We start from the raw sequence: 12,500 nt of genomic DNA on the forward strand, positions 1-12,500 counted from the left end.
CTCTCTCTCTCTCTCTCTCTCTGTGTGTGTGTGTGTGTGTGTGTGTGTGTGTGTGTGTGTGTGCGTGCGTGCGTGTGTGTGTGTGTGTGTGTGTGTGTGTGTGTGTGCGCGTGCGTGCGCGTGCGTGCCTACATGCATCCGTGCGTGCGTGTGTGCATGGGAGCTTGTGTCACAACCCCCCCTCCCCCTCCCACGATTTGTCCAGCTGTCAGGTCCACCAAGATTTGCATGTACTTACTAAACGGCTGTGGTGCCCTGCTGTGTTGTCTGGGCGGGTCTTTGTTGCAGTATGAACTCACAGCACAGCAGTCAGTTAACAGACAGGCTGGTCAGTGTGCACAGATCTTCTGTTTCTCTTTAAATTCCTGAAGCTTCAGTGCCATCACTGCTGCTGCTGCTGCTGCACCCACAGAAAACAAACGGCAACGATAAACAGTATATGTCACACCAGTTGAACTCACTTTCTGGTCATTTATGATAGCAGTAGTATAGATGTTCATGGTTAATGCACTGTCGGAAATACCAGCCAGGCCCCCAGTAGGGGACTGGTAAAGATTTAGCAGGACTAGCTCATTGTTATGGACTTTGTTATATATTATGAATCAAAACTTTCAAAATTAGGACGGGTTGGGCTTTCACACGTATTTCCACGACTGCAGGGTTCTCCAAGCTTTTTCATTATAGCATGGCGGGGCTGCCTTTACGGTCCTAGTTTTAACATTTTTTTTCCATTTTTTAGCAAATTTTAGCCTGGCGGCTATGATATTTAGAGTGGCGGGTGCATTTTAGGATGGCGGGGCTCGACGATAGCCTGGCGGGCCGCCAGGCTATAAGTGCTCTTGGAGAACCCTGGACTGGTGTCTGTGTGTCGACTGTACAAGAATTCACATGTCCACTGTACCTCGAGAATTGACAAGTTGGAAAATAATTGTTTATGCAGAAAAACAGCTGAAATATACATGCACTGTAGCAACCACTCTTGAGGGGTAATCAGAATATTTTTGTTTCAATTATATTATAAAATATTTCGATTTAGGGAACAGTCTTCAAATATTTTCAAGTATCCATCATGGTTTTTGAGAAAATCTGCTTCCTAACACCTCATTGTACTACAATTTACTTGCCTTATCATTTATAAAATCCTCAAAGTGGGCACGCATATATATATATACACTATCAGGAGTAGATAATAGGGTCTACCTATTATCTACTCCTGACACTATTAATCATTTCACTTTACATGTATGAGTTTAATTAATATTTTTTTTAAATATGCATGAAAATGGTCTGCTCATATTCGTTTGTAGTCCAGATAAACTCAATGTGTCTCTTATCTATCAGGTTACTATACAGTTTAGCTTATGCTGAGCCTCTTTAGTGCACCCCATAAAAATACAACTTGTCTTAAACATAAAATTCACGCACATTCCACTAAATTCATTGAGCCAGAAATTAAAACGCTGCATAAAAATATACAGCAAAGCTTCACTGTGTAAAAGCATGAAGCGCATAAATAGGCTTCATTAACTCAAGACAAAACCATTACAGCTACCATCTGCATAATTACGCAAACAGTATATACATACATGCGTAAATAAATTAACAACGTATATCATTACAGCTACCCGTCAAATAATTAAAGCCATCGAAACAATGTATCGCTGCCTACATTGCGAGGTGACACGCCATGGCATAACAAAGTCCATTGAAGATGACTTAATCTTCACTATGCAGACAGTGCCTACTTATTTACACACAATGTTGACACAGGAATCGATAGGAGGATGTGAACCTCTAACGCTGTGAACAGGGGCGTAAATCATGAAGCTTATGGTGAATAAATGTCTCCATGTGTTTTTTGGCAGCAGAGTATACATATATGTATATACGCATTATATGCCTCCCTAGAAAGAAGCAGTAGCTTAACAAAAGCTCATACGTAGCATCCACAGGGCTGTAGTGGCCTCCCAAAATGTAGGATCACCCAGTAATAATAGCATAAGTGGCGGTTATGGTGTGTGCCAGCCCACACGGCGAATGCTGCAGTTGCGAAGCCCATGCGGGGGGTCTGGGGCCCCCAGAATTTTTTTTAATTTAGAGCCTGGAAATGGCATTTCCTGCATTTTCAGGTTATATTGAAAGCAACCAATTATGATCATTTTAAAAGGTAAATTTGTAAATTTCAAAAAGGAATGTAGCTAAAGCTGATGTTTTGACTAAAATATCTAAAACATATATTATGAGTATGATAACTAATAAAACATTGTTTAAAAAATTGTATATACTATCAGTATCAGTACATAATTATGAAAAATAAGCCTATTTTCAATCTGCATTTATACTTTCACTATGATTGAACATCTGTATATTTTGAAGTTTGTTTTGAAGGCACATTGTCATATTAAATACACATTCCAAAATCTTAGAGCACTGATATAACACCTCTAATTGATCAGTATTAATAGTAATACAAGACAGTCCAGTCAGTTAACAGTCAGCTCCTTGATTCCTTGCACAATTTTTTTTGTCAAAATAGTGCCACGGCAGTGCCGTGCTGCCGTGGCGGCCACTACTGCCCGGATCCACACACATAATATGTGTAAACTCTTGAAAACACACAAAGCAATACAAAAAATATTCTCATTCGAAACAGAAAACAATAGTGTTTACTTTTAAATTAGTGTTACTATAAATATTTTTAGAGTTGTAAAATGTTCGTTAACTGCTTTGTCACTGTGCAACCTGCTCATTTTTCATGCATCTGTAAATTACACCAACTGTCAGCCTAAAGTTTGCATTAAGAAGGTTCATATACCATCAGTATAAACACGCTACCTGCATCATAACCGAATGATACTCAGGACTACCCCATCACTACGGACTAGTATGTTTAAACTAGACTTGATCCGTGAGACCTTGCACCAGGCCTTCCTTTGATCGGCTTTATGTTGCCCCCTCGTCCCCTCAACTCACATGACCCGTAGCAGTTTTAGCTCACAGTTGGTAGATTTTGCTATAAAGCAGACCAAATAGGCTAACCTCATTTTATTGGTTCTTAAATTTGTTTTAATGCAATAATGGTTAAAATTTAATGGCTTTATTGCCTTGATCGTGCACGTGTAACCAAATTGAAATACTACTACTAGTACTAGTACTAAACTACTACTACTAGTACTAGTACTAGTAGTACTTAGTACTACATGGTGCAAATCCACTTTAGGCACCTTAGGTATCACGTAGTGATGCACAGATTTCTGTGTATCAACTGATGCACAGACTTTCCGTATATCAGGGAATGATGCAAAAACCCTAACCCTAACCCTAACCCTAACACACTTCGTGATACCTAAGCCTAAGGTTATACTTTATGACTTAGGGCAAGGTAGATACAATAATGTAACCTAAACCCAGGATAGGGTTACAACGCATCGCTATGATTTTCTGTGGAGGAAATTCCGGGAACCCCTGAGTGAATCACTCAGGGCGGTTTGCTGGTGCGTTTTCAGAGACTAGAACTTCCAAACTGGGTTTATTCTCAACACGAATCTTTCTCTGCTATCTTGGAACTTACTATGTATCACAATACTCTGTATTAAACTAATATAACCTGTTACAAAAATTCAAAGTGACGAGCGGCGGATATTTCGAGCGCCATTTCTGTTGACCTGTGACGTACGCATTCCCAATGCGCATAGCGATCGGCAAACGCAGCGCCCTCCGATTGGTCGGTGAATCCGCTCTTCAAACCGAAATACGTCACAGGTCAACAGAAATGGCGCTCAGTATATTCGCCGCTAGTCATTTCGAATTTTTGTAACAGGTTATATTAGTTTAATACAGAGTATTGTGATACATAGTAAGTTCCAAGATAGCGGAGAAAGGTTCGTGTTGAGAATAAACCCAGTTTGGAAGTTCTAGTATCTGAAAACGCACCAGCAAACCGCCCTGAGTGATTCACTCAGGGGTTCCCTGAATTTCCTCCACAGAAAACCATAGCGACGCGTTGTAACCCTATCCTGGGTTTTGGTTACATTATTGTATCTAAGGGTAAGGGTTAGGGTTTTTGCATCATTCCTTGATAATGATATACGGAAAGTCTGTGCATCAGTTGATGATACACAGAAATCTGTGCATCACTTTGTGATACCTAAGGTGCCTAAAGTGGATTTGCGCCGGGTTAGTTTAAATAGCAGAGGCGCATACAGTTAGTATAAATTCTTACCAAACTGGCATTTCGTGATCAGAGATTTAGACACCCAAGATTGAAGATATATTTTTCAATTCAAACACCGACCGAGTCTGGTGCCACTGACGCTGTCACTGACCTACTAAGTTGACGTACAAAATTAAACATTGTTGTACCGCAGACACCATCATTACTGAGTAAGTATCGTACAATTAGGAATATAAAAAATAGCAACAATAACACTAGAGAATGTTTTAGAAACCTACCTTGGTTATCACCACGAAGACTCAACAAACATACGCGCTGTTCCTCTTTACCGGAATACTCGTAACGTGGCGCCACCCTCGGAATAAATAAGAACTGATTTCTTTGCGATGTTTTGCCACCGATGCAACATCGTTTCCCTCAGTTGTAAACAATCATAAGCACGAAGGAGCTAAATAGATTCTTGATAACCACGGCAGGAATGCAACGTGCAATCTGACGTGGTGTAGCCTATCTGTCGTTATTCTTGATTAAATTATGTAGAACTAAAACCTCCGTGCTGTAATTTTACAACAGCAGTTTTAAAGAAACAACCTAGCACACGGATCACCAATTCACTGATTTACTTCTCATTTTGTGGTGAGTCTGGTACTGGTAGTGGTACTGGTACTACTAGTAATACTACTACTAGTACTACTACTAGTACTAGTAGTAGTGCTGAGATGGTCTAATCGTCTATGTCCCCCGGTTTACTGCCGGAACGTACCCTGGTACTACGGTATCTAATATGCCGGACCGTACCTCGCCTACTCCACTAACGAGTAACGAGTCTAGGGAGTCGCCTACGCCTACTCCCTAACCCTAACTGGTATTGCAGTAACCCTAATCCTAATCCTAACCCCCCCCTAACCATATCAAATACTGAAATAGTGACCAGGGTACGTTCCGGTATACCGGACCGTACCCAGGCCCAGGGTACGTTCCGGCAGTACCCTGGGGGACATAGACCCTATGAACAGTAGTAGTAGTAGGTACGGTACTGTAAAAAAGTGAACTGCATTACTCTCGCATCAGACTGATCAGTAATGTGGTAGTTCCACTCTAGTCTCTACTCTATTCGAGAAGATTAATAGCTACAATCTAGAAGCATTCAACTATATGTTGTATGATCACGTAATATGTTGTAGTTTGGTTGGGCAGTGATTTCAGAGGCTGGTGGATCTTATTTGGAATAATAGTGTAGCGTTTTACGCTCTTCCGGCGACACCCGAGGGCGCCACCAGTCAAAACGTAGTGACTAGCAGTAACCTTAGGTAAGAGCACTCACCTGTTGTGTCCGGATGCGTTGAAATGGCCGTATCGTCGCCACCCGAACTCCGCTAGCCACCAGAGCGCCTCAGTGCTACTGCGCTCCCTCCGCAATAACCTGTCCCACCGTTCCGGTTTCGGTGCAGTCGTGTGATTAGTCAACAATGGCAGACGAGGGACGACACGTACACCACAAACACAACAACGGGGCAACCCCACCCTGCCTCGCAGGCCTTACGTTACGTTGAATAACAAGTATACCCGGGGTATGCACAGAGGTTATACAAATAGAATGAACGTAGCCAGGCAAAGGGCTAAAACAACCGACAGTCTCCCCCCCCCCCCCGTGCGGCTGTGCACGAATAGGCCAGTTTCTATTCTATACGTGCAGAGTTGATACTTCTCGATACTCTAGGAATATTAAACAGGTCTATTTAATATTCTAGCCCTGTATTATTTACTCACCCCACAACAACAGGACAATGCAACAGTGCTTACTCACCAACCCGCCGACGTGGCTGTCTCTCTCACCCACAAGGCAAGCCACGTCGAACACCGGTGACCATACAGTACCACTACCACCGGTACTCGTACGCTCACTGTCACCATACTCGCCACACACAGCTCAACAGGCCGCTCCACTCCATGCACACACACAGAGTGGACAAGGCTACATACCATGAGTCCTCCCTTACTCGACTCCAGAGACGAACTCACTCGCCGTCTCTTCACACGCCCCTATCTACCACTATAGCTGTTCATAGGGCCCGCGCCACACAACATGGCTGCCCCCATGTAGGGATTCGTCTATCCACATCTATCAATTGATGAGCAGGTAAAACACCATGAAAACGCACACTAATAGACAGCAGACATCACAAATAATTATACAGTCACAAACACAGAACATTTACCCATACTCTGTCCATGGTTCCCAGTGAGCTACCTCACAATTACCTTGCTGGGGAACCCGTGGTAACTGGTGCCACCGCCACAATAGATACTCTGACAGTGGGCGGGCATTCACACGAGCAGGGCTTGAAGAATCGTAGTTGGCAACTTTGGTTGGAGACTGAAGCTGCCACGTGGTTTTCTGTGTTATTTTTGACGATTTCAGGGATTATCGTACATAATCGTACATAGCAGCACTTCATAGTTATAAAATAAGCTTCTGCTTTTCTCCGATGTCTGATCATCAAAGTGTGAGGTTCTTCTAGCTAGTGGTGTAACGATCGATTCACCGATAAATCTGTGAATCACAATATAGCGGCCTACGATACAATAATTGATATGCAGCATTCGTATCGTGATACAAACGATACAGGTATTAAAGAGTGGATAAGACAAGCTAAACTATTTAATAAAGCACATGTAATCCTTTTTAAATTTGATTATTTTTATTTCATGTACTCCGTCACAGTATCGCGTAAATATTTTCGGCCAGCTGGCGTACAAATTGGGGTCAATGTACGTGATGTGCTTGTATTGCCACAAAATTTTTACTGCAAATTAAACAATCTGGTGCTGATTGACTGCTGCATGTCGTTACTGCGCACATACTGTACCACTGCATATAATGCGCATGTACGTGTACCTCTCGATTACCGGTCAGTCTGGAGCACACTCAGAACGTCTCAGTATGTTTTAGCCATAGAAATTTATATAGATATATAGTAACTGATTGTTTATCATATATGAGTATATAGCTATGACATACTCATAAATACATTTGTGTTATGAAAGTATAGGAAATCCGATTATTATAACAGTAAAGCAACATTAGTATTCGACCATTCATGTCGACTGTCTTTTTCTGTATGTGTATCGCAATACGTATCATATCATGATTCATGACCCTAGTGTATCGTTACACATGTACTTCTATCTGTCTTTCAGATGTCTCGCGAAATATCCTTTCTACCAGAGAAGTCGTCTTGTGTGTACACACAATGCTATTGGTAAGTTACAGTTATGATATATTTTCCTACATACACAATGATATTATCAGGAGTAAGATAATATAATAATCCTATATTATCTTACTCCTGATATTATCGTATCTAAACAATTTTTAACCATATTTCTGTTTGACAATTATTTATTTTAATATGCACAGCTGTCTTGTATTTGGCACACATCTAGTTTTGGCATGTTTTTGCTAATGTATGTAGTGATACATCATAGAGTTGCTGGACTTTAGTATCGCATTTCAGTTTCCAACCTATATATGTTTCTTGGTTTCATTTATAGTGAAGAGAACGTGTGGAAGATGTGTGAGTGTGTGAAATTACACCAACCAGATCAGCTCGATAGATGCCATGCTGTGTTCATCTCTAACACCAACAAGACGGTAATTGCTCCACTGAAATGTTTCCACTCACTTTAAATTTAATTGACCATGCAACTGTAATTACTATTATTTGATGCCATGCTAATGATAATTACTCGTAATTTTATTCATTACACCACCTGCAAACACACATATAAGCATGAGAATAGCGCACACTCATGCGCACTCACGCATGTGTGTGCACATGCGTGCATGACTGCATGTACACACATATTGCATTTGAGCATGTTCACCATGCGACTACTGCATAAAACATCATATATCGGTAGCAAATTATTCTTGCTTGATTTGATATTAGTTTTTTATTCTGTGATGTATTCTTGTCTTACATAACAGGTGCCTTTGTGGATGCAAGTTGCAGCAAGTAACCCCACAAAACCAGTAGTATGGGTAGGTATGCATGCCAGTAGCTATGACCATAGGTTAGAGATCATGTTGTGCATTAAGAAAGTTATCTACTAGATATATAGTTCAGATCATCAAGTTTGGATTCAATAAGTAGGCTTGAAGCTTATGATCAGCAATCCTAACATGTAAAAACTCTGCATGTGAAGTTTGGAACATCGCATACGTACTTGTGTGGTTCTTGGAACATTACTTGATCGTAGGCATTCTTGCAGTGTTCATTTGTTTCAGGACTATCACGTGATATTTGTGTATAAAGATTGCGTCGGCTGCTTGGTATACGATCTGGACACAGTGCTGCCGTTCCCATACACATTCAGGAAATATGCATCTCAAACATTTAGAAGTGATCTCATTCTACTCCCAGATTATCACCGGTATAAAACAACTTCAGCATTAACCCTTTTGCTTGTAAATTTAAAATTCACATCAATCCAGCATGTTACTACGAGCAAGTATGGAGACAGAGGCCCATTGTCAGAAACAACATTAGTAGTGACAGTAGCCTTAACATTTCCGTTTCCCTATAGACCGTTGCTAGAAATGTGGTAAAATTTCTAGATTTTCATACGCAGTGTACAGAGGTCCGGTCTACAGGGAAAAGTTTGTGTAAGGCTAACGCTAAAACTAATTTTGTTTCTGACAACGGGCCCCAGGATTTTCGGCACTGCACGCAATTTCTCAAACGTTGTTCTTGCAGGTTGTTTCGGGTGGTACCAGCACGCGTGTATCTAGAGCAGTTTGCTTCTGACCGGTCACACATGTTAGCCAGTGGAGAATATCAGATGGAACCTCCAGATTACCCTTGCATTCAAACCACGGGTAAGTATGACGCATAGGGTATATGGCAGAATGCCTAAGTACATCCTGGCTGCATAGATTATACTAGATTAAGACAGATAAGTAGTTTGTACAAGCTGTCTACAGGAACTGTGCGATATGCTACTCAGAATGCTTGGGTACCTACTATCTGCGTAGATTATGCTACATTACCTAGAACGCGGGTAAGTACTGTCTGCATACGTTACAACAGATATATAAGTCGTGTGTACATACTGACTGCATAAATTGTGCTACGTTACTTAGAATGTGTGGGTACATACTATCAGGAGTTACTCCAGATAATATCTGCATGAGTTAGGCTACGTCAAAACAGTCACATAAGTCACATGTACGTACTGACTGCATAGATTACTTTGCGATACTTAGAATGCGTTTTTCACTTTCAGAGTGCAGTAACAACCTAGCAGATTTTATCAGTATGAAGGAGGATGAAGGCTGCGGTGAAGTGATGAATCTCGTGCAGTTTCTCCATACGTTTTCCTTGCCCCACAGATGAGTTGTTCAGTATAGACATGTAAATAGTCAATTATAAATTATACAAATAGATACCTGTACGTGTTCGTGTAAGTTTGTCTTCTGTGTGATGTACTGAGATAGGGAGGGATGAACGGATGGAAAAAAACAGGAAAGGGCGTGTGCTGCCTGGTTTGATCGTTTTAGTATAAATTATAATACAAGTGCAAAGAGAAGTACTTTATACATTTTAATACCACATGGATTTCAATATCTAATGGTCAAGACTGTCAACAAATATGAGTATACAAAATTATACAGACAAGCGTTATTACTACGGCCGATTGTCGCATGTGTACACGTTTAAAAAATGGCGTACTGGAATAGCGATGGGGGGGAAATATATAGCATGAATTAATATCAGTTAAAAATATACGCACCCCTGGTCTAGTGTGGTGTTTACACTATGCTTGCACAGTTTTTGTAGACAATTAGTAATACATTGCGACGTCATAACAAGCTACTGCAGTGGTAAATGTTAGACAGAATGTCCAAGTAACAGCGTATAATGCATTCCCCTTATCATTATAATGCATTCCCGCCCTTATTATGCATTCCTTATCTGTGAAACAATGTCACTATAATTAATAGTACCAAAATATATACACAATTATTTACATGGGAATATTTATTTACTTGATCGCAATTCGATATCACTCGAGACTTTAACTGTCTCTCGTTTTTGTATATTGTCATGGTTAACAACAGCATCACCCAGTTTTATAAGCATCACCCAGAGTTCATAATGAGTTAACTATATGCATGTCTTTGACACTATATGCAATAATTATTTAATCCCCTGAATCATTTCACACCGAGGAATGTTATAATATCAATAACATATTCATCAAGTATTCATGATACAGATGTAGTCTCGTGTTAGATACTATAAATCTTGCATTATGGAACATGGTGGCCCAGATGGCCATCATATCCTCAGCTCTAGGAGCCCAGCCCAGGGTTGGTGATAACCGTGTCCCTAGCCTTAAGTGATGGATTTAATGGCCATTTGGGCCACCATAATAAAAAGAAATTGATTACATATTATTTATTATTATTAACTGAAGCTGAAACCATGGAATTAGTATATACTACACATTATTAAACACATTGTTATTGCTGGTATCCTAAAAAGGCACTAGGGGCCTACTGTACATAAAACAACAGGGATTCGTATTAGAAATGTGAGATAAAATCTGTGTAAATATGTTCATATTTTCTTTTAAGTCTATCACTATCAGATTTGGCACGCAAATTCACGTACACACAGGAAGAAAGTTACTCATGTTAATAATGTTGTTTATCTAAGTATGAAGTTATCACTTTGCAACACTGTCATGTGTCAACAGCTAGCTTGAGGAGTATTGTTGATCGTCACAAATACTTAAAAAACGCATAAAATCAGCGAAATCTATCGCACAGCATGTTACACAATATCATACGCTTCCTGTTATGGGTAAATGTTAAAAAAAATTAGATACACGGGTAATAATTATGTACAATACTAGAATATAGTTGAGAGATTACCAATGCCACATATCACTCATTCGGTTAAACACAGATCGCTCTCTCTCTCTCTCTCTTTCTCTCTGCTCATGTTTTACGATCACTTGCGCAGAAATTGTCTGCATCAAACATTTCTCGATCGTTTAACTCTTACATTTATTTCTTTAATATTGAAACAAGGGCACCTACTACAGGTACGATCATGGTGAAGCTATGCATATTTTATTATTTTAACGCGCACGTTGCATTCAATAGCAATTTTTGCGTAGAAAAACTGTTTGAAGTATTCAGTAAAATCAAGGCACATGGAAATATCTGAAGTTGTGTTAAGAACCGCTAATGTTTCAGAGACATCAAAATATATTAATTTTAATGCAAACGCCAACACAACGTTCTCGTGGGTACGACATGCAATGTCTAGTTGCCATCAAAATTGCACAACCTGATATCCCCGTGAGAGGTACCCTCCTGCAGAAACAGTCATATAGACAGCCATGTGAATTACATGTGTATATCAGTTTACTGTCTTACATGTAGGAAGCTATCCTTGTTCTTTGTAACTACAGAACCTGACCTAAACTAAACAGCTAGTACCGAGCAGTAATTTTAAGTAGTAACATCACATTGGTTTTATCCTCCGTGTTTGATATCACGTGAATGTCATCGCACACTTAATAAACCCACGCCAACTGAATCAATGAGCAACTTGTCGGCCATTCAGGGACAGAAAATCGCGTGCGCACAATGTGCGTCGCTGCTTGTTGTTCGTAAAACAATGGTAAATACGTGTGCATGCGTGCGTGCGTGCGACATAGTAGTTTAGTTGTGGTCGAGCAGGATTTCTCACGTACAGAAGGTTGGACGGACACTCATAGCGCCTATACCCGAGTCCGTGAACCTTCAGAGAGATGAACGGACATGCGTGTCTCCCGCCGGCCTGAGTACGTATAACAGCGATGCAGTGGTTATGCTCTTGGCTTGTTCAGGTCCACCTCTTCCAGGGTTGTGGAGTTGACTAGCAGGGCTGTGCCATTCATCTGACCTGAAAACCACACAGAAAACTTGGTGAGGGGATCAATCACGTAGATGCTGTCTCTACGAATTATAAATAACTAAAAATAAAATGATTATATGAAGAAAATGAAATGTGAGAAACATTTCTGTTGTAATATTTATTTGATCGCAGACAAAATGTGTGGCCACTCGACGTCTCTTGACGTGGATGTTTTATGGTGATACATGCCTCGTTATCTTGCGTTCAAGTGCTTATCTCTAAACTCAGACGACACTTCTTGATTCTCGACTGTTATTCCAACAGACTATTAGAAACTGTGTGGTCTTGCATCTCATCATATACATACACGGATGCGTGCACAACGCACACACACACACACGTGCACCCAC

General features: G+C 40.5%; 3 protein-coding genes across 6 annotated transcripts in view; 1 reads left to right on the forward strand and 2 right to left on the reverse strand.

Moving 5' to 3' along the window:
- LOC106805789 overlaps window positions 1-4,525 on the reverse strand; it is a 50,557-nt gene extending 46,032 nt beyond the window's left edge. The window contains exons 1-2 of one of the 3 annotated variants that reach the window (XM_014807521.1): window positions 4,453-4,525; window positions 239-397 (exon numbers count right to left, since the gene is read on the reverse strand). The gene's annotated coding sequence lies outside the window, so the exon portion shown is untranslated. Of the gene's footprint in view, window positions 1-238; window positions 401-4,452 lie in introns of all 3 variants that reach the window. The other 2 variants (XM_014807520.1, XM_014807523.1) reach the window with 2 other exon arrangements.
- A 51-nt stretch (window positions 4,526-4,576) lies between these two features.
- LOC106805790 (protein N-terminal glutamine amidohydrolase-like) lies at window positions 4,577-9,627 on the forward strand. Of its 2 annotated transcripts, none has more exons than XM_014807524.1 (7): window positions 4,577-4,810; window positions 7,376-7,437; window positions 7,730-7,829; window positions 8,166-8,219; window positions 8,466-8,611; window positions 8,935-9,056; window positions 9,464-9,627. In XM_014807524.1, the coding sequence occupies exons 2-7, from the start codon at window positions 7,376-7,378 to the stop codon at window positions 9,571-9,573; spliced, it is 594 nt and encodes a 197-aa protein (XP_014663010.1). In that variant the 5' UTR covers window positions 4,577-4,810; the 3' UTR covers window positions 9,574-9,627. The 2 variants fall into 2 exon arrangements, with proteins under 2 accessions (XP_014663010.1, XP_014663011.1); XM_014807525.1 differs by lacking the exon at window positions 4,577-4,810 and adding an exon at window positions 6,916-7,116.
- Window positions 9,628-9,767: 140 nt separating this feature from the next.
- Window positions 9,768-12,500, reverse strand: part of LOC106805785 (multiple epidermal growth factor-like domains protein 11) — a 25,924-nt gene continuing 23,191 nt past the window's right edge. The window contains exon 20 of the mRNA XM_014807510.1: window positions 9,768-12,138. Within this exon, the coding sequence (XP_014662996.1) occupies window positions 12,062-12,138 (77 nt within the window). The 3' untranslated portion in view covers window positions 9,768-12,061. The remainder of the gene's footprint in view (window positions 12,139-12,500) is intronic.

The sequence above is a fragment of the Priapulus caudatus genome, unplaced genomic scaffold (assembly GCF_000485595.1).
Source record: "Priapulus caudatus unplaced genomic scaffold, Priapulus_caudatus-5.0.1 Scaffold127, whole genome shotgun sequence".
NCBI classification, from domain to species: Eukaryota; Metazoa; Priapulida; class Priapulimorpha; order Priapulimorphida; family Priapulidae; genus Priapulus; species Priapulus caudatus.

Bases quoted from the DNA above. Each gene is read 5' to 3' on its own strand.
- LOC106805790 (XM_014807524.1), top strand. From the start codon at position 7,376: ATGTCTCGCGAAATATCCTTTCTACCAGAGAAGTCGTCTTGTGTGTAC. The intron at 8,220-8,465 runs GTAGGTATGCAT...CATTTGTTTCAG, and splicing joins CCACAAAACCAGTAGTATGG to GACTATCACGTGATATTTGT. The intron at 8,612-8,934 runs GTATAAAACAAC...TTGTTCTTGCAG, and splicing joins CTACTCCCAGATTATCACCG to GTTGTTTCGGGTGGTACCAG.